The 26,469-nt window shown below is 44.7% G+C and overlaps 2 protein-coding genes across 2 annotated transcripts in view; one reads left to right on the top strand and one right to left on the bottom strand.

The window, feature by feature from the left end:
- The window catches only part of NRDE2 (NRDE-2, necessary for RNA interference, domain containing), a 48,736-nt gene extending 45,218 nt beyond the window's left edge, over positions 1–3,518 (top strand). The window contains 2 exon segments of the mRNA XM_036064442.2: positions 985–1,056; positions 1,503–3,518. Coding sequence (XP_035920335.2) covers positions 985–1,056; positions 1,503–1,628 — 198 coding nt within the window. The 3' untranslated portion in view covers positions 1,629–3,518.
- PSMC1 (proteasome 26S subunit, ATPase 1) lies at positions 3,232–17,241 on the bottom strand. The gene is made up of 11 exons (XM_036064443.2): positions 17,091–17,241; positions 13,337–13,390; positions 12,271–12,367; positions 10,230–10,354; positions 9,822–10,007; positions 9,544–9,672; positions 8,674–8,770; positions 6,367–6,556; positions 5,700–5,851; positions 4,916–5,070; positions 3,232–3,593 (listed from the first exon to the last, which is right to left on the bottom strand). Exons 1-11 carry the CDS (start codon positions 17,091–17,093, stop codon positions 3,459–3,461), a joined length of 1,323 nt encoding a protein of 440 aa, XP_035920336.1. The 5' UTR covers positions 17,094–17,241; the 3' UTR covers positions 3,232–3,458.
- Between the last annotated feature and the right edge of the window lie 9,228 nt (positions 17,242–26,469).

The following is a 26,469-nucleotide window of genomic DNA, read 5'->3' as shown; positions in this document are numbered from 1 at the left end:
GGAGTCCCCCGGGCTCTGCGGCTGGCTCAGGGGGTGGCTGTAGCCCGAAGTTAGTCCCTGTTTCTGTGAGAGTTAACCTGAAGGAACTGCAAAGGAAGGGAGGCCATCTTTGGTGGACAGAGCGCCTGAGCCACAGGCTGGAGTCTCTAGATGCATCCCTCAGGTTCTGGGGGTCAGTCTCGTGCCAGATGCCATGTGCTGGCCATCCGGTGGGGAGAGCCAGCGGCCACTAGAAGGCTCTCTGTGTGGGAATGGGAGCGTGGAGGAGGTGGGTGGGAGAAAGCCCAGAGACAGACTTGAGCTCCATGAGCCTGGCTTGTGCCCGCTCACAGCTGCAGGTGTCTGCCGGCCTGGGGAGCGGCCTGCTGGGCTGTGGTGCCTTCGAGGAGCCGCTGAGCGACAGATCCCTTCCTGGGACCGGGACACGCCCAGGGCCAGGGGTGGTGGGGAGGACACGTGCCCTTTCCATGCCCACTGGAAACTGGAGCAGTGTGTAGGGCTTGGGACTAAGGACATTATACTCGGAGAGAGAACATGCTGTATATCGGCGCGCTCTCAGGCTGAAATTCCTGACCAGAAGTCTGTTTTTATTAATAAGGTGCTGATTCAGTGATGCCGGTTACCTCATTCCTCTAAGATCTTAGAAAACGGCAAGCGTTAAAGCAGACATTTTGTGTGTGTAAAGTCATCAGCCTCGTCGCGCGCACACGGCCTCGTTCTGGGTGCCGTTCTGACGCAAGGCATGATGGCCCCTGTGAAGGAGGTGGACCAGTCCGAAGTCAGAGAGCCCGGTCCCCTCTGGGTCCATCGGTGCAGGGGAAAAGCCACGCAGCAGTGGCCCCGAGAGCGCCCCTGCCCAGCGGCCTCCTGCCCAGCGGCCTCCGCTGAGCCCCCGCGTGGATCAGGACAGGGTGGGCAGGCTGGACTCTGTGGCCTCAGGCTCTGCTTCAGTTAATCCTCTTTGTAATCCCCCCCCCCCCCCAGGTCTCCTTGGGAAACAAAGAAAGGAGCAAAGGCGTGTTCTACAAAGCCCTTCAGAATTGTCCTTGGGCAAAGGTAAGTCCCGGAGACCGTGAGAACTGCACAAGCCCAAGGCCCTTCCTGCCTCGGTGCCCGCCCCTCCGTGTCACTGGCGACTGGGCACGTCCCGGACCATTTCATAGGGAACCTGTCCGCTGTGGAGCCTCGGCTGATGGGCGTGTGTCCACTCCCTGCCCTGGGGCTGGTGTTTCACGGGGGCCTTGTTGCAGGCGGGGGGTTCCCATCATCTGCCAGAGTTTGGCCCAGGTGCTCACACTGGGGGGGCCTGTGGCCCAAGTCTGCCTTGGCAAGCCCGGTCAGGCGGCGTTCAGAAATGGGGACTGTCCTGTCCACCAAGTCCTGCCCCACTTTAGAAAGAGAAGGCCTTGTTCGTGTCCGTTCGGGAGCAGGTGCCGGGGCGCTGCCGAGTCCGGACGGCGCTGGGGAGGGCAGGCTGGCTAGCGCAGAACTCCTTGCCCTAGACGCTGTACCTGGATGCCGTGGGCCACTTCCCTGAAGAGATGCAGGAGGTCCTGGACCTGATGACGGAGAAGGAGCTCCGGGTGCGCCTGCCCGTGGAGGAGCTGGAGCTTCTGCTCGAGGACTAGAGACCAGGAGGTGTTCGACAGTCCCCGCCTTCCGGGCCTCGTCGCCTGCCCCGCCGGGGCCGGGATGCAGCAGACGGGGCACGCGTAGGTGCACGTGTTCCAGGAGCTCTGCTTTCCAAGTCTAGCTTTAATTCTTAGTAATTTGTACCTGGGTCATCAGTTTCTTAGCTCTTGCACAGTTTTTGGATGTGCAGATAACACAGAAGCCATTGCTTACATATTATATATGTGAACGTGTAGGTAAGAATCATGCCCCGTGACAACGGAACCTCTCGTGGTTGGCGTGTGCGAGTGTGTTCTCTTCCTCTGCGGCCCCGGCCCCGCCGTGGCGAGTGTGACCTGTTGGTTGGCCTTCTTGGGGGTCCTGCCAGGGTTTCTGGGTCTTGTGGTCATGATAGGAAAGGTCTGGTGACTCAACGCTAGAACCTCTTCCCCAGGCTGGTTAGCAGGAGAGCGGATTTTGCTCTTCTCTTCAGGCCACAGCCCTGGAGTCCCTGAGAACTCGGTGTCCCGGCCTGTGTCAAGTGTAGGAAGCGTCTCGTGGTCCCTAAGCTCTTCTTGACGCCTCCCCGCTGTGGACCAGCAGCCTCGCACTTGGACAGGACCCCTGGAGACTTAGGGGCACCCAGGTGCGGGAGGGACCCCTGCTGCAGGGGGCACGCGGGCAGCCGTCCGAGCGGCGCAGAATGGAGCGGCGGCCTCCTGCCAGACCCTGCCGGCCCGCGAGCCGGGCCGCGGACGCCCTCACGTGGGTGCGGCAGCGCTGCCCGGGACAGAGGCCTGCACTGGCCGCCGCCTTGATGTCTGAGGGTTATGAATGGAATGAAATGTAAATACCCACATTCAGACCACTTTCTTCGGAAGAGAACATGGCTGCAGTTACTAACTGTTAATATTTAACTAGGAGGAAATTGCTTTATCTTCTCGGAGCCCTGCTCTCAAACAAAACCACGATGCCTCTAATTGCTGAAGTTGTCGTTCTTTGGCATCTCATCCAGAAAAGCCAGTGTCATGGAACAAAATTTTGGCTCGAAACAGCTGCAAAAGGAGGATGGCAAGTCAGAGCCCCCGAGGAAGGCGGCCGGCCAGCCAGCCAAGGGGACGCTTGCCGTGCCTGCCCGGCTCACTCCCCGGCTCGCACACGGACCTGCTCAGAAAGGAGTGCCGGAAACAGATGGGGGAGGGAAGCTCTGACGTGGTTTTGAACACCCTGGAGACGGATGAGGTTTCTGAACCCGAGAACAAGGGATGCCAGGACGGGGAGGGACGTCCGCCAAGGGCCTCTGGAGAGTCCTAGTAGGAACCCCACTACTCCTTTCCTGCCCCAGAGTGCTGAGAACCCGCAGGCTCCAGACCTTCCAAAATGGAAAGCTGTTTCCTTCCGAAGCCAGAGCCATACTCTTCAACGGCAGAGCCCACTGGCTTTGGGGGTCCTGCTTTCCCACTAGCTGCTGTCCAGCTCTGCCAGCCGCTCTGGGCGTGTGAGGCAGGGCAAGAGGTATTCAAGTCTGCATTCCCTGTCACCTCCCAGAAGCCTCCCTATGCCCAGGTCCACCTGCTTGTTGCTGCTGAGCGCCAGGTGTGGAGGTTCCAGAAACAGGAGTTTGAGAAGGAGCACGCTTTATTGGGGACAGAGCACTGCATGTGACCAACAGATGACCGCAGCCTCAGGGGCATCCTACACATCACCCTCAAAAAGGTACACAGGAGGTTTTGCTAATAAGAAAGATCAACTGGAACATGGGTTCCTCTGGGCAACTTCCCCAACCTCCCATCCCTTCAAGGGGTCAGGACAATCCTGATCATTTCCTTGAAGGCAGCTGTGGTCCGCTAGAGATACAGTCCTTCAGGGGTGCCTTCTTGTTTTTTATAAAGAACGTTTTCTTTAGATTTCTTGAAGTCTTCATTTGTTACTTTCATTCTACGTTCTCTCAAGGCCATCAGACCAGCTTCTGTACAGATCGCCTGTAAGAAAGAACAGTATGTTCAGAAAGGGAAATACTTTTTATTAGTATTCTATCAATTCGAGAGCTACTTTGAAATAAGGTGGAAGACAGACTAAAAAGACTGCTTAAACTTTCTAATTACTTTCTCAGAGGACCTGAGGTGGCTTTGAGAAGGAGGACTGGCTCGCGTTGTAACCAGCGGGGTGGCCTGGTGGGGGAGTTTTCAATGCTCCACTCGTTAGAGAGAGCCACATTCCTTCCTGGGCACCAGATGCAATTATACCAGGACACTGAGAGGCAAGAGCGCATCCATCCAGTTCACTTATGCACAGTCAGAAGAGAACACGTATTCTGGCTAATTTTAAGTCTCAGGACAGTACTTACTGTGATAAATTTATTTTCTCAGTCATCACTTGCCAGAAGTAAAACAAAAACCCACTCAACATGATGTGACAGAAACACAATCCTGGCATTGAAGTTTCTATCTGGTTATGGCCCTCAGGATATTTCAAATGGTTCAGCAAAAAAGAAAGTGTATTTGTGAACAAAAGATAAGCAAAGCAGTAAAATGGTAACATTTGATAAATCAAGGTGATGGGTATATTGGGTGTTTACTATTGTTGCAACTTTTCTGAAGACTTCAAATTTTTCAAAATAGAGTTGGTGCAAAATTTTAAAATGAAATTTCATTTATTTAAGATTTTATTTATTTGACAGAGAAAGACAGCGAGAGAGGAAACACAAGCAGGGGGAGTGGGAGAGGGAGAAGCAGGCTTCCCGCTGAGCAGGGAGCCCGATGTGAGGTGGTCCTGGGATCATGACCTGAGCCGAAGGCAGACGCTTAACGACTGAGCCACCCAGAAGCCCAAATAATTTCAATTTTAAAAAGAGCTTTTACAGGGCGCCTAGGTGGCTCAGTCAGTTGGGCGTCTGCCTTCGGCTTGGGTCATGGTCTTGGGGTCCTGGGATTGAGCCCCACGTCGGGCTCCCTGCTTAGTGGGGAGTCTGCTTCTCCCTCTCCCTCTGCTCCCCCTGCTTGTGTGCACGCGCTCTCTGACGAATGGAATTTAAAAAAAAAAAAAAACTTTTACTCACCAACACAGACACTAACCTAGTTCTACAGAGGCCAAGGATATGCAGCTCAGTGCAGGCACCAGCGTGAAAAGGCCCCACGTGTGCTGTCCTGACCAGACTGTGGCGCTTACACGTGACAAAAACCCAGGTCGTCACCTACAGAGCAGGCTGGACCCGGGTTCAGTGCTGCGGGGCCTTGCACTTGCGCGCGTGCTCGCTCACACACACATACGAAACTGAGAAGTACGACCCGACCCAGGTTCTCACCTTGATGTCGGCACCCGAGAGGTCATCTTTAGCCATGATCAAGTCGTCCAGGGTCACGTCATCGGCCAGCGTCATCCTGCTTGTGTGGATCTGAAAGATGCGCTTCTTAGTCTTTTCATCGGGCAGGGGAAACTCGATCTTCCTGTCAATGCGGCCTGCGGGTAGAAACAGTTTCCAGTCACAGCCCTGCGCAGCCCCCAGGCTCGGCTCCGGGAGGGCCTGAGCCCATGTCCTCACTCATGCTGTTTCAGTCAGCACCCTGTGGGAAGGGCAGCGGGGTCCAAATCCTGAAAAGTGAACATCCTTCCTGTAGTTTGTAAATGTCTACATTTGAATTCATCCCATTTAAAAGAAATCCTCTCTGCTCTGGTACCCTTAGAAATAAAGGAATGGCTCCTGAATGGCCTATATAGTGGAAAAAGATGGTGTTAAAAACATTACAAAAGCATAAACAAATGAGCTACTGCTGCTTCCTGGTGTGACCTGAATGTAAAAAAATGAACCTGAGTTAGCATAGGAATTATTCCTTCAGAAAAAAGAATACTCATTATGGGAAAGAGAAAAGATCACAATTTAAGATTGGAATTAAAAGGGCCACGCTACACCCACTCCATCACGTCCTCACTTAACCATGACCTCGGGGGATGCTGTTTTTAGTAAGTTACACTGCACTTCAGTCACGTATTTGCCTTGATACGTATCATTCTTCAATCCCCTGCCCGTGCACTTAAACCCAGTCACACAAAAACACGGCAGCTGTCCCTGATGGAACAAGCAATCTGACCTGGTCTGATAAGGGCCGGATCCAAAGTCTCTATTCGGTTTGTGGCCATAATAACTTTCACGTCACCCCTTGAATCAAATCCATCCAACTGGTTCAGCAGTTCCAACATTGTTCGCTGAATTTCTCTCTCACCACCAGAATTTGAGTCATATCTTTGAAAAAGAAGAGAAGGACTGAAAACCTAACTGATCTGCTGAAGGGGAAATGACAGAAACGCCTCTGACTCAAATTCTGACGCCCCCAATTCTAGCAACAAAATCATGCCCTCCCAATTGCCAGATCATGTTGTTTAAATTGTAGAAGTTTTCATGCCTGAGATTGTATCATTAGTTCAGTCTCCATGTTTGCTATCTGAGCCCCCAACCCTACCGGGAGCTCCTTAAGGCCAGAGGCTTGTGTACAGTGGTCGTGTCCCCAAAGTCTAGATGAGGCCTGGCTCCGCGAGGATGCTCAGGACACCGTGACAGATGAAACTCCAGGCAGTCACAGCTCCTGGGTGGTGGTTACCTGGCACCTGGGCGAGCGAGCCTAAAGCACCCAGAGCACCGTGTGTGGTAGGAACTGCAGCAAACCCACATGCAGGCCACACAGGGAGTTCTCCATGATCATTCTCAGAGAGCTCCGGGGTTTTTATCTCTGCTCAACACAAAGTAAGAGAGAAGTGTACCTTTTTGTTCCAATGGCATCAATTTCATCAATAAACACGATGGATGGTGCGTGTTCTTCTGCAACTCGAAACAGTTCCCGAACGAGTTTGGGCCCGTCACCTAGGTACTTCTGAATAAGTTCAGAGCCAACCACTCTCAAGAAAGTGGCTGAGGTTTGGTTTGCTACTGCTTTGGCTAATAAGGTTTTACCTATTTTATATTTAAAAAGAAAAAGAGAAAGGAAAAAAAAAAAACAAACCCTTAAGTGCTGTTTTAACTTAAAAACTGTTACTTAAATGGGCATCAGAAATGGGCAGAAGAGGCATACCCCCACTCAGGGGTCTTAACATTCTCCGAGGCAGGTAAGAGAAAATTGAGGAAAAACCTAAACGTTTTGATTATTTTTAACTATCTTCCTAATTCTTCATTACAGTGTCAGAAAGTACATTTTACTGGGTTATTCAGAGTTGCATAGATTATTAACCTGACCCATGCAACAGGGTTAGAGATCCAAACTCAACTCCTATGAAACTATCCGTGATAGGAAAATGGCCTGGGAACCCTAGGTCTGACCTAAGGAAACACATTCTGATCTGGAGCACCAGGCCGGCAATCCCTGAGGCTGAGAGTCATGGCTGTGCTGGGTGGGCTTGCCCAGGGCTCAGCTGAGACAGGACTAGCTCCCGATGAAGCCCACAACTGAGAACTGCTGAAAGCTCTAGAGACTTCTCAGTCTCCGGTGTGCCCTCGTGAGGATCGTTCCTCTCAGGGACGAGCTCAAACTTTTCTAATCCTGCTCCACTCCTTGATATTTCTATTTCAGGTAAACAACAAGAGCTGTGGCAGCCACCCTGGGAACTTTAGGGCTGGAAGACCTTGACCCCTTTGATGGTGAGGACGTGGGCACAGGGCCAAGCAGTGGCATCAGGACACGGGCAGCTAGAGGCAGAGCCCATAAAGGACCAAGCTTAGGCCTGCAGGGGGGAGGGGGAGGAGGCTGCTGGTGAGTGACATAGAAGACTTAGTTCAAGTGGGAAGGAGGACAAGGCACTAAGCTTTGAAACAAAACGTGGCAGGAGGAGGGGCAGATGTGGGGGCTCAGAAGCATGGACTTCTCCCTGATACTACCAGTGAGGGTGGTGAACGGAAGACGAAAAGGACCTCCTAAGCGGATGGCCTCTGAGTCCAGGAGCAGCCACGGCCAGTCGCTGGGACACCAGTAGCCGGCAGGATCACCAAGCCAGGCTCTTCCTCCTCCGGACGGCCTGCCACCCTGTGCCTCGCCCCGCATCGGCCCCTGGTGGTGCACGTGCACCAAAGGCGGCCCCCAGCTGCAGCTCCAGCCCCACTACCTGCTCAACTCCCAGAGCTCCTGCGGCCTTGGGCTAGTCACTGGCCTCTCTGAATTTCCTGGCCTGTAAGATGATGAGCTGCAAAAGCTCCACCCCTCTGAGTTCAGTGGGCTCCCAGTGCCTCCACTGTGGGCAATCCTCAGTGATGCCTTCACTCAAATAACTGTGCTTCCTCTGGAATTTACATGGCAGTGAACTGCTAAGTCCTGGACTGTACAACTTATTCAGGTCAGCTAATTGCTTAATGAACCAAATGTACATTTTTACCTGCATCTATTCATCCAATATTCTATTCATTCAGTACAGTGGACCAGAGAATGAACCCAATCTGAACAGCACAGAATAGCTTTTAAATCTGTGGTTCTCCACCATGGCTCTAATACCCGGCCACACTCCAGATGAACAACAGCTCAGAATTTTTAGGGATGGGAGCAGGCATCGGTATTTTTTAAAGCTCCAAAGTGATTCCAATGTACAGCCAAGGTTGAGCATCCCGGTTTATTCTGTGTCTTATAAACTATTTTTAATAGACTCACATTACTCTTAATGAATACTTGAAAGTCTTATGTTTTACAGCATATAAATCTAATATATTTAAGTTCAGAGAGGAGTCCTAAGAAATTATAAATGCATTCACATTGAGCAGGCATTTGGGGGGTGGGGTTTACCTACTGGTGCTTATTTTTTGTTGCAATTCCTACTATTGTTTTTAACACATGAAATCTATTAAGTCTACAATTTCAAGTCTAAGGTAATTCAGTTTTTTAGCATCTACTATACAGATAAATACACTTTTATGTAATAGGTACATTTCCATATTTACTCAGAAAATGTCCAAAATGTTTAGAAAACCTTGTTTTAAACTAAGGAATGGTGGCATCCTTACTCAAGAATTAAATAATTATAACAAACTAATGCACAGCTCAAAGAGATTAGCTGAACGCCCAGAAAGTGTCAAACACAGAGCATACGTACCTGTGCCAGGTGGACCATAGAGAATGACCCCCTTTGGGGGCTTTATACCCATCTCTTCATAATATTCAGGATGAGTAAGAGGAAGCTCCACAGATTCCTATAGAAAACAAATACTTGGTAAAAATGAAATGCTCTGTCCCTGGAATTATCAGATCCATGAATTGGCATCCTGGATATATCTCACTTTCAACAACAATAAGCTAAAATGTCACTTTAGAGACAATGTGCTTGACTTCGTCTAGCAGCAGGGACAGACAAGAGGACATCTGTCCTCCCTGAGTTCCCCTTCCTATTGCACCCAGTTTCCCTCTCACTTTCTCATAGAAGTCAGCCTTGAGCAACATTTAAGCTCATCCTGAGCAGAAGGAACTTAAAGTGAAAATACACCGTTTTCAGTTAAACTACAGACAGGAGCTGGCAAGACTTTCTGATTGCTGTTACACCAATGGACATGATGGCTACTATCCCAGCCGTCTGCAAGGTCGACCCCCCTACAGATGAGATGGCTGGCTCACAGCCAACCTGAACAACCACTTCCCTTCACCCCACACATCACTGGAGGTTTCCAGATAGCCCCAGCTGAAGTCAACACAAACAGAAACATTATATATCCACACAGATAATAAGTAAACATTGCACCTAAAAAGGATGAAGCTGCAGCTGCTGCAGGAACAATCATACAATTTGTTGTTTCTATTACCTAACTCAGGATTAACAAATACAATACTCCACAATTGGCAAGCTCTGAGTCAGTTACTGGTTTGATCACTAAAGAAAAAAACAAAATATGCAAAATAACTCTAAGCACCCTAAATGAGATTATAGTAAGAACCAAAAATCTAGAAACCCAGAGCTGGTTCTTAGACCTACCTTAATTTCCTGGATTTGGTTGTCCAACCCCCCGATATCAGCATAGGTTTCCTGGGGCGCCTTTTCTACCTTCATCACTGTGACCAAGGGATCCGTGTCATCCATGAGCACCCCTATGACAGCATGCACCTAACAGAGAACATGAAGTTTTAATGCAGAAATGTGAGGTTCACGTAATCCATTCACAGCAAAACAACGCCAATCACAGAGTGGCACAAATGGACAGATCTGAGAGGAAGGAGAAAGCACTCCTAGGGGCTTAGAGACCATCAACTTGCCTTGTGGTTGAGCAGGACGGAGCAGCCTGGTTCCAGCAGATCCTTGTCTACAAAGGAAAGAATGCTGACGTAGTGTTCTGAGCCCACAGATGTAGACACGATGGCATGATTGTCATCAATGATCTCTTCCAAGGTTCCTACTGACATTGGGGTCCCCCTCAGATCATCCACCTTAGATCTTTCCTCCTATGTAAGAATACGCCATGAAGTAAAAGCAGATTAGACCTAAAAAGCAGATGAGGCTGATAGTTTTACTAGATTTTACTACATTTACAAAGCAGATGATGCTTTTAAAAGGCAGCCAGTCCAAATGGGTCAACTACTTGAATTTCATTTATTCACTGAATTCTATTTAGTATTGAAAACTGTTAATTTGTAAAACAAAAGTTATAGTAATTTCTCAATTACCTCTTGCTTTTCTTCTAAAGGCTTCATTTGTTCCTGATTTCTAATGAATTCTTCCTCCATGAGAAGATAATCTTTAATTCTCTCTAACTTCAATAATTTTAATCGGCACTGAGTGTGAGGTGTCACTGTAATTAGAAAGAAAGTTTTATTCTATTTGGAGCTTGAAGTTTGCAATTAATTAAGTTCATTCTTAAGGAAAAAAAGGTTAAGACTTAAAATAAGCTGATTTTAGCTGAACAGACTGAAAAATTCAAGGTTTGGTGACCCTAAGTAAGCAGGTGCCTAGATGCTAAGGGAAAAGGGACTTTGGCAGTTGTAAGCAAGCAGGTAAAAACAGGGACGAGGTCTGAATGACATCTGCTAAGTGAACTGTAAGAAAAAAAGAACAACCCCAAAGATCGTTTGCTTTGGTTTTTGATTCCCCATCTGTGTTAATAAAAATAGGTACAAGTGCTGTCCCTGTCAGGAATCCACCCCCTACGAGAACTGTGAAATATTAGTGATATTAACGTATGTGGCAAGCATTTTTTCCATTCTTTTTTGCATTGTTTCTTTTCGCTTGAAGTCCCAAAAAATGTCAATTTTTTCCTTTGTGGTTTCTGGGTTTCTTCAAAATGTCTCTCCTTCCCTGACGTTAAATATATTCCTAATTTTTCATTTACTTACTTATTTTCATATCTGTAATCTATCTGGCAAAAAGGGGTCTAATTTCATTTTCTCTCAATAGCAAATAAAGATGCCAGCCATTTATGTTAAACAACTCACCCTCTCCCCACAGAACTCAAACGTCACCTTTACCATATATTCATTATCCATGTAACTTGACTGTTTTTGGACTCCTATGCTCTTCTGGCAATCTGATGACCTATTCTTTACCAATACCATACTGATTCATTATGGTAGATTAATGGCATGTTTTTCATTGTCTGGCTCCCTTCATCCTTAACCAAGCAGTATTTTAAAAATTATTTCATCTAAGCAGGAAGAGACTTGTTTAGATGGGGGTGGGGGAGGTATGTGAGCCGCAATGATGAGAAGCAGGCAGCCATGGGAAGGACTGGGGGAGAACTTTTTTTTAAAGATTTATTTATTTTTAGAGAGAGAGCATAGGGGGAGGGGGGAGGAGAGGGGCAAAGAGAGAAACAGACTCCCCGCTGAGCACAGAGCCCAACATGAGGTTTGATCCCATGACCTGAGCTGAAATCAAGAGTCGGATGCTTAACCGACTGAGCCACCCAGGCACCCCAAGGGAAGAACATTTTTAAGCAAAGGGCAAAAGTCCTAATGTGTGGGTTATCTCGGGTGGCTCAGTCGCTTAAGCATCCAACTCTTGATTTTGGCTCAGGTCATGATCTCAGGGTTGTGAGATCAAGCCCCCGCATCGGGCTCTGCACTGGGCGTGGAGCCTGCTTGATTCTCTCTCTCTCTGCCCTTCCCCACCCTGCCTCCACATCCCCACCTGTGCACGTGTGCTCGTGTTCTTGCTCTCTCTCTCTCAAAAAGTCCTAATGTGCATAAGAGTCAAAGAACACAAGGCAGGGCTGTGTGAACAACGAGCAAGGGGAATGGTAGGGGCCGAGGATGGAGAGGTGGCCTGGGACAGGTCACCTGGTCTGAGGTTTAGTCTATGTTCAGTACGAAGTCATTGAAACAGTTTGTTCATGTATCATAAGATGTGAATTCCAACACAATGGCATTCCATTTCTTCATGGAAAAAATGTGTTTCTAAGTTACTCAAGCTCAACCTGAGTTTTCTAACCTAAAACTACGCTTTTCAAACATTAGAGGAGCTGGTTATTTAAAGGAAATTAGTGGAATTTCTTTTTTTAAGTTTTTATTAGTGGGGAGACACAGCTGGATACTTTTTGTACGCTGCTAAAACTAAACTACAGCTTTTATTCCAGTGTCCTGGAGTGCCACACAGAAGAGGTAGAGCTTCAGCCACCCCATTTCCTGCCTCCACATTCAGACCTCTAAGCTACATACACACAGACGGTTCCCAATGGAATCAAGAGACAGCAAGGAGGGACTGTGTCATTACCCAGTGGCAGTTTGCTGGCAGCATCTGGTCCCTTTGTTTTCTTCTTCTTTTTCCCCACTCTGGTTGGTACAGGAGGTTCGTATTTCTTTTTCTTGTCCTTGAATTTTTAGAACAGCAGGAAAAACAAAAACCACACAAATCATATCAAAACACAAACTTCTTTCTGTAGGACCATCATCTATTTCTTTTTTTTTTTTAAAGATTTTGTTTATTTATTTGACAGAGAGAGACACAGCGAGAGAGGGAACACAAGCAGGGGGAGTGGGAGAGGGAGAAGCAGGCTTCCCGCCGAGCAGGGAGCCCGATGTGGGGCTCGACCCCAGGACCCTGGGATCATGACCTGAGCCGAAGGCAGGCGCTTAACGACCGAGCCACCCAGGCGCCCTGGACCATCATTTATTTCTAGTGGCTGTAATTTTCCTTATCTTTCAGAATGCTATTAAAAACTGTCCTTTTAAAAATAAAACTAGTTGGGTGGCTCAGTCAGTTAAGCATCTGACTCTCGGTTTTGGCTCAGGATCATGAGATAGAGCCCTATGTCGGGCTCTGTGCTCATCGGGGAGTGTTTCTCTCTCTCTCTCTTCCCCTCCCCCTGCTCTGTCTCTCAAATAACTAAAATCTTTAAAAAACAAAGTAGGTATTACATTCCTGCAATTTTAATTGGTGAATGTAACTGATCTTTCTTTTTATAATACACAGTGATGGTTATTCAATAAGGATTAGAGGTCAGAATTCAGAAGTATATACCAAAAGTCTGAGCTGAGATAATTTGATACAATTCTTCACATCTGAAGAAATTAAACACTAAAATTACAGGCAATTTAACACTTTGTAATGTTACTTTATACATTTAAAAACCATTAATTCATAACTACTTACTTGACAGGTCAATAATCTTTTCTAAAACATGAAAAGGACACTGAATCTGTAGGCCAGGCTGGGTGAATAACTACAGGATCACTTATTTTGCATTTTCAAAGTCACGAATCCCCAAAGAACTTCTCAGCTGAGATCTAGGATATGTTCCATGATTTACTTGCATCACAGACCTATCTGGCTTATTTACCTTGTCATCCTTCTTGCCACCTCCAGGGCCATGACCACCACTCTGACTCTGACCCTGAAAAAAGAAATCAGAGGTATACATTCAGAATATGATCACTTCAAAAGAACATCCTTTTTATTTTCCTGATTCTAAGACACCAAGACTTCCCCCTCATTTTAACATCTCTGAACTTAAGGTGTACCCTGTAGTCAACACATACATTTAGCATGGCAGAATTTCTTTTTTTCCTGAAAAGCTGTTAGTTTCCTTGCAACTGACTGCATCTTAAATCAAGGACGATTCTATTAAGAATCTGATGTAACGTCTGTATCATGATGAGGCTGGGATTCTAAGACTACCTCTTTTTGAGGGGAAAATATAGAGCTTGACATTCTTTATTATAAAACTACTTGACTGAGTATATTTCATGAAATTAGGCCATCAAAGCTAAATAATTTTACCTATTCAACAATCATTTATCAATCATTTACTCCTTATTAAGATCACACCAAGACTCAGGAGACTTTCCTTTCAATATCAACTTATATACCTCCCATCTCTAAAGCCTGGGGCTCTCAGGCAGGTCTTTCTTGCCAACCCGAAAAGCTGCATCACTTTAAGGTATCAAGAATTCAGTGTATTAATAAGCTCATGGGATTCTGGACTTTAAAACAGACCACTCAGTTGCAGGGCAATGCTTACCACAGAACAGTATCGCAAAAATGACAGCATTTTAAGTAATAGTGAACTTACTTGAATAAAGGGGCCCTTTTATTCCCCTCAAATCACTTCCACATAAGCACCTCTAAATTAATATACTGCCAGCTTAATTATCAAGAAAAAACAACCATATCATGGCTACCTAAAAGAGTTAGGGTCAAATATATTTCCCTACATGCAGGATTCTTAAAATTTTGTGCTTTATTCTGAAGAAGGTATTTAAGAGCTCTGAGAAATTTTGGTTAACAGAATTAGTTATACTGCAATAGGCTGTCCAAATTATAGGCCTTTAACAATTACTACTTCTATCTCCTAAAGAAATCTGCTGTTGGCTGGGGCAGCTAATGTTTGTGGGTTTCTTACTATGTGACTAAGTCTATACTAGACATTTTCCTTCACTATCTCATTAATTCCACACCATCCTTCAAGGTAGGGTTCATTATTCCCACTTTCTAGATGAGGAACTGCAACAAGCCTAAGAACATGGGCTATGGAATTAGATGCATCCAGGTTTCAATTCTGACTCCATCACTAATAGGCTATGTGACCTCAGGTAAGTCAGGTCACCTCCCTGAGCCTTCGCACCCTTAACTGGAAAGTGGGGATGATACTAACTCCCGTTACTGAAAATGAGGTAATGCACATAAACCACTCAGCATTTGTGTGACTCTAAGTAACTACTAGCAATACAATATTATTGGTGAATAATCCAATTATCCAGGACTCTAGCCTCGCAACTGAGATTCCCACAACAGTTTCTCCCCTCACCAATCCAGCTATTACCTTCTAAAACAAAGAGCTGATCCTTTCATTCTCCTCAAAAACCTTCAACTGTTCCCTAGCATTTATGGTGTAATGTCCAAACTTTTTATGGTGGCATACCTGGCTTTTGCCAAACTGGCTGCGGCTGACCCACGTTCATCTACCTTTCTCATGATCCTGCCGCTCTGGCCCCACAGGAGGACATTTTCCTGAACAGGTCCCAAACTTCTTCATGTGTGGGGCATTTTACATGATGTTTCTCAGTCTCCAATAACAGTAAGAAATGTACCCATTATTAAGGCCTTACTTACGGCAAGCAGTGTACATTCTCAGGGTATCATCTTGTTTAATTCTTACAGACACCATGCGGTTGGTACTACCATTACCTCTGGTTTACGGATAAGGAAACCAAGGCCCAGAGGTGTTAGTGACTTGCCTATTACCACAGAGCTTGTCAGAGATGTGGCTGGGAATCACTCAGGTCTACTGGACACCAGGATGTGTGCGTCTCTCTACTGCATGTCGTCTAGAAAACACTAACAGGGGTTGTTGTTACAGCACACAGCCACATACCGTGTCTCAGTTTCCTCTGTGGTAAAGTGAGGATAAGAATCACTGCAAGGACTGCTGTGAAGAATAAGAAAATGCTGGAAAATACCCTTACGTTTACTGCAGCATTATTTACAGTAGCCAAGATACGGAAGCAACCTAAGTGCCCAACGATAAATGAACGGATAAAGAAGATGTGGTGTGTAATGCACACAAACACATGGATATTACTCAGCCATTAAAAAAAAAAAACCCAACAGATCTTGCCATTTGCAACATTAATGGACCCAGAGGGTATTAAGCTAAGTGAAGTCAGACAGAGAAAGACAAATACCACATGATTTCACTCATATGTGGAATCAAAAACAGACGAAGCAGAAAAGGACCCGTGAACACAGAGAACTGGTGACTGCCAGAGGAAAGGGGGTGGGGGCTGGGCAAAATGGGAGAAGCGGAGTGGAAGGTACAGGCTTCCAGTTATAAAATGTGTAAGTCGCGGGGATAAGAGCTACAAAGGTACGGCACATATAGGGAATACAGTCAATAATATTGTGACAGCATCGTACAGCGACGGCTGGTGGCTACACTTGTGAGCACAGCGTAGCATACAGACTTGTCCCATCACCATGTTGTCCACCTGGAACTAATGTAACACTGCCTGTCGGCTATACTTCAGTAATAGTGCTGGAAAAGTACCTGGCACATGCTTAGAACACTACCCCAAAGTCCTTATAAGACCTATCCCACTACACGCTCAGGATACGGGCTCAACACATTCCCATCTCAGGCCCTTTGCGCTTACTATTCCTTCTGGCTGGACCACGTTTCCCTCAGATGTTTGCACAGGATACTCTCTCATTTTACTTAGATCTCTGCTGCTCAAAGGTCACCTCCTCAGAGGGACCTTTGCTGATACCCTATGTAAAACAGCCACCCCTCCCATCCCATTCCTTTCTAGGAAACAGTCCTGTAACAATGGCCATGCCACCCATCTCTATCCCGCTCCATGTCATCATATTACACGTCTCTTTTTCGGCTTTTGTCTGCCTTGTCCAGAATGCACGTTCCATGAAGAAAGAGACTTCAGTAGTCACACTCACCCCTTGTGCCCTCAGTGCCTAGAGCAGAGCCTGCCCACCCCCCCGCCATTTACAGGTGCTCAGTAAGTACCTGCTTAGTAGACTAACGAATACATGCTGTTTTTATTATTCCTAATGCACCACGGGAGCGTCCCCTCCGAGTTCCACCTGTCATAAAAGCGTCAGTCTTCAACGCCTCCTCCAGGTGCCCCACTCCGAGCGATCGTGCACGACTGCGCTCTCCCCTCCTCGGCCGGAACGAATCCCTCCCTCTCTTCCAGGCGCGCAGCCCTTCACCTGGGCGGCTCAGAAAGCTCTCGTCCCAGGTGCTTCGGGGGCTCCCGCTGAAACTCCCCGCGCCGGTGTGCAGGGCCCGGGTCGGCGGAGCAGCAAAGCCGGGCGGCCTGACCCGCTCTGCCGCCCCACTAGTCAGCCCGGCGTACCCTTCGCGCCGAGCCCCGGCCCCAGGTGCCCCGAGTCAGGCCCTCCGGTCGGCCACGGGCCGCGGCGGACCCAAGCACTGTCTCCGGGAGTCTCCGTCCCCCGAGAAGACCGGGCAGGAGAGCGGGCGGACCGAGTGCCTCGGGCAGCCGTCTCGTGCGCTCGTCTCGGCCCGCTCCGACCCGTCGCGTCGCGACCACCGACCGAAACCCTTAGTCACTCACCATCTTGCTTCGGCCGCTCGAACCACCGCTGCCGGAAGTGCACCCGCCAAAGCGGCCGTCAGAAACGGAAGTTGCCGAGGGAGGCTACGGAAGCCGATAGGAACCAAATCCCTCCTGCGGGAGTCGCGTTCGAAGGGCTTGTGGCCGTGGGGCAACGTGTAACTTACAAGCAAAATGTGAATCTTGTGAATATCTTACTTAAAAAAAATTTAAATCGGAGTCATTAGGCTATTGTTAACAATTTGGGACAATGACCTAGACGTAAAAAGAACTAAGACGATTGTGAAAATATAAAATATTTAAAATACGCAAAAATCATAACTGAGAACTTCACTTACTGCTCCAAGAACTGGAATGGGATTTGGAACTGTGAAGTTGACATATACTTTTGGATCAACATTTAAGCCATTATTTGGTCTCTGGAATAAACATGATCATCTGAGAGTATTTCCTTGTCTAATGAGTTACCTAGATGTTTTTTTTTTTTTTCCCTTGATGATTTGTGACTTGTGATGATGCCAAATGTTGTCTCAAAATAACTAATCTTGCACCTAGTTGGTAAAGTTGATCCTTTATTACATCCACCAGGACATTAGAAAGAGAGCAAGCATCCCCTTGGCCTCTGGAAACTTCCATAACAGGTGCTCAAAATGCTGCATGTTGCTGAACTGGAGAGACGAATTTTTTTTTGTTTTTTGTTGTTTCTCCTGCTCCTAATCAATTTAGGGATTTTAGTTGTGAAATGCTAAAAATATTTCACTAATTCACACACAATAGGTACAAAATATAGGAAATTACTCTTTTTCATCATCATTAAAATACCGTAATAGAGAGTCTTGACACAGTTGAACTCCACTAGCAAATGTGGCATCTACATGATACATGAAACGGTATGATAGGTGCAGGGCAGGAGAACTCTCCCTTCCCGAATGCTGAGAGAAATGCCAGAATTGTATGGAATGTCTAAGCAATCTGTGGGTAACCTGGAGAAGTGTAATTCCTGAGGTGGTGTCACATTCAAGCAAACACAGGCTGATAATACGAAAGAAAAACAAAATTCTGGAGGACCCGCATTGAGAAGGGCCTTAATGCACAGCAAACACGTTCATCTCTTTTCTCCCTATTGCTGACCCTGTCAATATTCTCCACCCCATTGACAGCCAGCTCTGCAACCCCGACTCTTGCAGCTTCCAACCTCCCCAAGCAGCAAGTGCTCCAAACAGTCTTTCCATCCCCTTCCTGCTTCCTCTTAGCTATTCATTATGTAGATAAACTTAACTTCTCTACTTTCCTTAGTTTTAGCTGTGTTTTACCAATTTCTTGGATTTCCCTCAGAAAAGGGGCAGAGGAACTGGCCCAATCAGGGAATATGCTTTTGCCCTAGAAAAAAAGGGTGGGGCTGGGAAGATTGTATGGAATGTCCAAATCCCTCAGAAGATTATGAAGAGTCACATTAGTTACTTTTGTCTTGCTCACATGTAGAAGTAATATTTTTTTGTAATTAGACTAGGCTGTGTTTAGAATATCCAGGAATTTAAACACAATACCGAATTTCACAATGTATATAGCTGCATATGTACTTTTACTTGTGTTTATGTGTGTATTCTCCTCTCTGTATCTCTGTACACACACAAACACACACATGCACTGATGCCCTGCAAATATCCAAAACCAAACTTAGCATCTTCACCTAGGACCTGTTCACCCTCACGTATATTTTATCCTGGCTAATGACACCATTCAGAGACCTAAGCCAGAAGCTTCCCCTTTTCCCTCTCCCAGCCCCAGCCAGCTCAGTGATCAAGTCTTGTTGCTCTGACTCTCTCATTCTTCATCATCTCACCTCTCTTTCCATCACTACCTAATTCCTACCTCATCATCCCATCTCACAATTCATTCAGCAAATAATTTCTGAGCACACCATGTGCCAGGCTCTCCTCCAGGGTCTGAGGATACTGCAGTGAACAAAAAAACAGAACTCCCTTTCCTGATGGCTTTTACAATAAACAAGTTAATAAGCATATAGCATGCTATGTGATGATAAATGCTTTAGGGAAAACTAAGTAGGGAGGAAGAATAGAGATTGTGCAGCAGTGGTGGTAGGTGCTTCTGACTTTAAATAGGATGGTATCTGAACAAAGACTCAAGGAATTAGAGAGTAAGCTATTCAGATATCTGAGGGAAAAGCTTTCTATACAGAGGGAACAGCCAGTGCAAAGGCCCTGAGGTGAGAGCTGCTGGGAATGGAGACTAGAGACACCATGTGGTGAAAAACGGAAAAAAAAGAAAAAAAAAAGAAAAAAGTGAAAAACAGACACCTAACCCCCAACGGAGGGTCAGGGAGGGGTTAGAGTCAAAGCAATGTAACCCTATAGGGAATAGAGCAGCAGATTTGGGCATCAGAACACTTGGGTCTGAATCTGGACTCCATCACTTACTGCAGTGTTGGTTTCCTAGTGCTGCTATAAGAAATGACCACAAATTTAGTGTAGTCTTTTCTGAAAACTCTAGGGAGAATCCATTCTCTTGCCTTTTCTAGCTTCAAGAGGCCACCTACATTCCCTGGCTTGTAGCCCTTTTTCCGTGTTAAAGCCAGCAACATTGGCCCTGCTTCTGTCCTCATGTCTCTCTCTGACTCCACTTCTGCCTCCCTCTTTCACTTTTTAAAAATTAATTTATCTATTGAGAGAGAGAGAACAGGGGTGGGGTGAGGAGGAACAGAGGGAGAGGACAAGCAGACTCCACGCTGAGCCTGTAGCCCAAGGTGGGTCTTGGTCTCAAGACCCTGAGATCATGATCGGAGCTGAAATCAAGAATAGGACGCAGCGTCCTTGAGTGGGCAGGTCTCTGACTCTAGAATCACAGCCTTCAGCATTGAAAGCGGCTCCAAAGTTCTCCAAGTTGGGCACATGTTAAGAGCTCCTGAAGTTTTGTTTGAACAGAGCCGACAGACACATCTCCCTCGACATCATCTGTCTGTGGATGATGATGACATCGATTGAACAAGGGAGGGTTCCCTCATCAATTCTATTCTTATCTGTCGTTTTTATAGATGTTTGGGTTGAGAACTCTTGTTCACACAAATGGGACAGGAAAGAAATTAGTAATGAAAATGTCACTCAAGTCTTCTAAGTCCTTCTGTGTCATATACCAAAAATCACATGATGACCCATTAACAAAAGCAATTATTAGTGGTAGCTTGTGTTGTCTTTAAAAAAATTTTTTTTTACTAACATATAATGTATTATTTGTTTCAGGGGTACAGGTCTGTGATTCATCAGTCTTACACAATTCACAGCACTCATCATAATACCTACCCTCCCCAATGTCCATCACCCAGCCACCCCATCCCTCCCACTCCCCTAAACTCCAGCAGCCCTCAGTTTGTTTCCTGAGATTAAGAGTCTCTTATGGTTTGTCTCCCTCTCCGGTTTCATCTTGTTTCATTTTTCCCTCCCTTCCCCTATGATCCTCTGTCTTGTTTCTCAAATTCCTCATATCAGTGAGATCATATGATACTTGTCTTTCTCTGATTGACTTATTTCGCTTAGCATAATACCCTCTAGTTCCATCCACGTCATTGCAAATGGCAAGATTTCTTTTTTTTTGATGGCTGCATAATATTCCATTGTATATATATATATATACCACATCTTCTTTATCCATTCATCTGTTGATGGACATCTAGGCTCTTCCCATAGTTTGGCTATTGTGGACATTGCTGCTATAAACATTGGGGTGCATGTGCCCCTTCGGATCACTGCATTTGTATCTTTGGGGTAAATACCCAGTAGTGCAATTGCTGGGTCATAGGGTAGCTCTATTTTCAACTTTTTGAGGAACCTCCATACTGTTTTCCAGAGTGGCTGCACCAGCTTGCATTCCCACCAATGGTGCCCCTTTCTGCACATCCTTGCCAACATCTGTTGTTTCCTGACTTGTTAATTTTGGCCATTCTGACTGGTGTGAGGTGGTCTCTCATTGAGGTTTGGATTTGTATTTCCCTGATGCCGAGTGATGTTGAGCACTTTTTCATGTGTCTGTTGGCCATTTAGATGTCTTCTTTGCAGAAATGTCTGTTCACGTCTCCTGCCCATTTCTTGATTGGATTATTTGCTCTTTGGGTGTTGAGTTTGATAAGTTCTTTATAGATTTTGGATACTAGCCCTTTATCTGATATGACATTTGCAAATATCTTCTCCCATTCTGTTGGTTGTCTTTTGGTTTTGTTGACTGTTTCCTTTGCTATGCAAAAGCTTTTTATCTTGATGAAGTCCCAGTAGTTCAATTTTGCCCTTGCTTACCTTGTCTTTGGCGATGTTTCTAGGAAGAAGTTGCTGCGGCTGAGGTCGAAGAGGTGGCTGCCTGTGTTCTCCTCAAGGATTTTGATGGATTCCCATCTCACATTTAGGTCTTTCACCATTTTGAGTCTATTTTTGTGTGTGGTGTAAGGAAATGGTCCAGTTTCATTCTTCTGCATGTGGCTGTCCAATTTTCCCAACACCATTTGTTGAAGAGACTGTCTTTTTTTCCATTGGACATTCTTTCCTGCTTTGTCAAAGATTAGTTGACCATAGAGTTGAGGGTCCATTTCTGGGCTCTCTATTCTGTTCCATTGATCTATGTGTCTGTTTTTGTGCCAGTACCATACTGTCTTGATGATTCCAGCTTTGTAATAGAGCTTGAAGTCCGGAATTGTGATGCCACCAGCTTTGCTTTTCTTTTTCAACATTCCTCTGGCTATTCGGGGTCTTTTCTGGTTCCATACAAATTTTAGGGTTATTTGTTCCATTTCTTTGAAAAAAGTTGATGGTATTTTGATAGGGATTGCATTAAATGTGTAGATTGCTCTAGGTAGCATAGACATTTTCACAATATTTGTTCTTCCAATCCATGAGTATTGAATGTTTTTCCATTTCTTTGTGTCTTCCTCAATTTCTTTCATGAGTATTCTATAGTTTTCTGAGTACAGATTCTTTGCCTCGTTGGTTAGATTTATTCCTAGGTATCTTATGGTTTTGGGTGCAATTGTAAATGGGATCGACTCCTTAATTTCTCTTTCTTCTGTCTTCTTGTTGGTGTATACAAATGCAACAGTTTTTTGTGTGTTGATTTTATATCTTGCCACTTTACTGAATTCCTGTATGAGTTCTAGCAGTTTTGGGGTGGAGTCTTTTGGGTTTTCCACATAAAGTATCATATCATCTGCAAAAAGTAAGAGTTTCACGTCTTCTTTGCCAACTCAGATGCCTTTTATTTCTTTTTGTTGTCTGATTGCTGTGTTTAGGACTTCTAATACTATGTTGAATAGCAGTGGTGACAGTGGACATCCCTGCTGTGCTCCTGACCTTAGGGGAAAAGCTCTCAATTTTTCCCCATTGAGAATGATACTCACTGTGGGTTTTTCATAGATGGCTTTTATGATATTGAGGTATGTACCCTCTATCCCTACACTGTGAAGAGTTTTAATCAAGAAAGGATGCTGTACTTTGTCAAATGCTTTTTCTGCATATATTGAGAGGATCATATGGTTCTTGTTCTTTCTTTTATTAATGTATTGTATCACATTGATTGATTTGCGGCTGTTGAACCAAACTTGCAGCCCAGGAATAAATCCCTCTTGGTCATGGTGAATCATCCTTTTAATGTACTGTTGGACTCTATTGGCTAGTATTTTGGTGAGAATTTTTGCATCCATGTTGATCAGGGATAATGGCCTGTAATTCTCCTTTTTGATGGGGTCTTGTCTGGTTTTGGGATCAAGGTAATGCTGGCCTCATAGAATGAGTTTGGAAGTTTTCCTTCCATTTCTATTTTTTGTAGCAGTTTCAGAATAGGTATTAATTCTTCTTTAAAAATTTGGTAGAATTCCCCTGGGAAGCCATCTGGCCCTGGGCTCTTGTTTGTTGGGAGATTTTTGATTACTGCTTCAATTTCCTCAGCGGTTATGGGTCTGTTCAGGTTTTCTATTTATTCCTGGTTCAGTTTTGGTAGTTTATACGTCTCTAGGAATGCATCCATTTCTTCCAGATTATCTAATTTGCTGGCATATAGTTGCTCATAATATGCACTTATAATTGTTTGTATTTTTTTGATGTTGGTTGTGATCTCTCCTCTTTCATTCATGATTTTATTTATTTGGGTCCTTTCTCTTTTCTTTTTGATAAGTCTGGCCAGGGGTTTATCAATCTTATTAATTCTTTCAAAGAACCAGCTCCTGCTTTCGTTGATCTTTTCTACTGTTCTTTTGGTTTCTATTTCATTGATTTCTGCTCTGATCTTTATTATTTCTCTTCTCCTGCTGGGTTTAGGCTTTATGTGCTGTTCTTTCTCCAGCTCCTTTAGGTGTAGGGTTAGCTTGCATATTTGAGACCTTTCTTATTTCTTGGGAAAGGCTTGTATTGCTATATACTTTCCTCATAGGACGCCTTTGCTGCATCCCAAAGATTTTGAACAGTTGTGTTTTCATTTTCATTTGTTTCCATGCATTTTTTTTAATTCTTCTTTAATTTCCAGGTTGACCCATTCATGCTTTAGTAGGATGCTCTTTAGCCTCCATGTATTTGAGTTCTTTCCAACTTTCCTCTTGTGATTGAGTTCTAGTTTCAAAGCATTGTGGTCTGAAAATATGCAGGGAATGATCCTAATCTTTTGGTACCAGTTGAGACCTGATTTGTGACTCAGGATGTGATCTATTCTGGAGAATGTTCCATGGGCACTAGAGAAGAATTTGTATTCTGTTGCTTTGGGATGGAATGTTCTGAATATATGTGTGAAGTCCATCTGGTCCAGTATGTCATTTAAAGCCTTTATTTCCTTGTTAATCTTTTGCTTAGATGATCTGTCCATTTCAGTGAGGGGGGGGTGTTAAAGTCCTCTACTATTATTGTATTATTGTCGATGTGTTTCTTTGATTTTGTTATTAATTGGCTTATATAATTGGCTGCTCACATGTTAGGGGCATAGATATTTAAAATTGTTAGATCTTCTTGTTGGAGAGACCCTGTAAGTATGATGTAGTGTCCTTCCTCATCTCTTATTATAGTCTTTGGTTTAAAATCTAATTTGTCTGATATAAAGATTGCCACCCCAGCTTTCTTTTGATGTCCATTAGCATGGTAAATGGTTTTCCACCCCCTCACTTTAAATTTGGAGGTATCTTTGGGTCTAAAATGAGTCTCTTGCAGACAGCATATCGATGGGTCTTGTTTTTTAATCCAATCTGATACCCTGTGTATTTTGATTGGAGCATTTAGCCCATTTACATTCAGGGTAACTACTGAAAGATATGAATTTAGTGCCATTGAATTGCCTGTAAGTTCCTTTCTGGTCTATGTTACTTTTAGTCTCTTTCTTTGCTTAGAGGACCCCTTTCAATATTTCTTGTGGGGCTGGTTTGGTGTTTGTAAATTCTTTAATTTTTGTTTGTCCTGGAAGATTTTTATCTCTCCTTCTATTTTCAATGACAGCCTAGCTGGATTTAGTATTCTTGGCTGCATATTTTTCTCATTTAGTGCTCTGAATATATCATGCCAGTCCTTTCTGGCCTGCCAGGTCTCTGTGGATTGGTCTGCTGCCAATCTAATGTTTCTACCATTGTAGGTTACAGACCTCTTGTCCCGAGCTGCTTTCAGGATTTTCTCTTTGTCTCTGAGACTTGTGAGTTTTACTATTAGATGTTAGGGTGTTGATCTATTTTTATTGATTTTGAGGGGGGTTCTCTGTGCCTCCTGGATTTTGATGCCTGTTTCCTTCCTCAAATTAGGGAATTCTCTGCTATAATTTGCTCCAATATACCTTCTGCCCCCCTTTCTCTTTCTTCTTCTTCTGGGATCCCAATTATTCTAAGGTTGTTTCGCTTTACGGTATCACTTATCTCTCGAATTCTCCCCTCATGATCCGTAGTTGTTTATCTCTCTTTTTCTCAGCTTCTTTATTCTCCATCATTTGGTCTTCTATATCACTAATTCTCTCTTCTGCCTCATTTATCCTAGCAGTTAGAGCCTCCATTTTTTAAAAAAAATATTTTATTTATTTATTTGACAGAGAGAGAGAGAGTGAGTACAAGCAGGGGGAGAGGCATAGGCAGAGTGAGAGGGAGAAGCAGGCTTCCTGCTTAGCAGGGAGCCTGATGTGGGGCTCGATCCCAGGACCCTAGGATCATGACCTGAGTTGAAGGCAGGCGCTTAACCGACTGAGCCACCCAGGCTCCCTGAGCCTCCATTTTTTATTGCATCTCATTAATAGCCTTTTTGATTTTGACTTGGTTAGATTTTAGTTCTTTTATTTCTCCAGAAAGGGATTCTGTAGTATCTTCTATGCTCTTTTCAAGCCCAGCTAGTATCTTTATAATCATCATTCTGAACTCCAGTTCTGACATCTTACTAATGTCCATATTGATTAGGTCCCTGGCAGTCGGTTCTGCCTCTTGTTCTTTTTTTTGAGGTGAGTTTTTCCATCTTGTCATTTTGTCCAGAGGAGAATAGATAAATGAGAGAACAAAATGCTAAAAGGGTAACAATGACCCCAGAAAAATATACACTAAACAAATCAGAAGAGACCCAAAACTGGGGGGAAAAGAAAGGAAAAAAAAAAAAAAAGAATCTGATCAGGCTGGTGAATAGAACAGAGCCACACACTAGATTTTGGGTGTATTTTGGTGTGTTAGAAGAAATTGCCTCCCAAAATTTTGAAGAAAAACTTATATATATACAAAAATAAGGGTAAATATGATGAAGGGATGGAATATGACTGTAAAGATGAAAATTAAATAGTTTTTTTAAAGATTTTATTTATTTATTTGAGAGAGCAAGAATGAGAGAGAGAGAGAGTGTAAAGATGAAAATTAAAAAAGGTTTTAAAAAAGGAATTGATAAGTTGGTTAAAAAAACGAAAAAAAGTTAAAAAAAAAGAGAGAGAGAATGTGATCAGGCGGGACACTAGGACAAAGTCATACACTAGATTTAGGGTATATTTTGGTCTGTTAGAGGGAATGGTATCCCAAAATTTTAAAGAAAGAAAAACGTATATATACAAAAAATAAGGTTAAATACAACGAAGGGATAGAATATGACTGTAGAAATGAAAATTAAAAACGATTTTCCAAAAGGAATTGATAAGATGTTGGTTGAAAAAGACAAGAAGAAAAATTCAACTAAAAAAAATAGAAAAAGAAAAAATAAAGAAAATTAAAAAAATTAACTTCGAAAAACTAAAGAATCATGGGGAAAAAGCCATGGATTCTATGTGCAGTATTCCCCTAGCGCTGGAGTTCTGCCGTTCTCATTGATCGGTAAACCTGGTCTTGGCTGGCTGTTCTCGCTGATCTTCTGGGGGAGGGGCCTGTTGCCGTGGTTCCCAAATGTCTTTGCTGGAGGTG

The sequence above is a fragment of the Halichoerus grypus genome, chromosome 8 (assembly GCF_964656455.1).
Source record: "Halichoerus grypus chromosome 8, mHalGry1.hap1.1, whole genome shotgun sequence".
In the NCBI taxonomy this organism is placed as follows: Eukaryota; Metazoa; Chordata; class Mammalia; order Carnivora; family Phocidae; genus Halichoerus; species Halichoerus grypus.
This window is presented reverse-complemented; position numbering and strand designations above follow the sequence as displayed.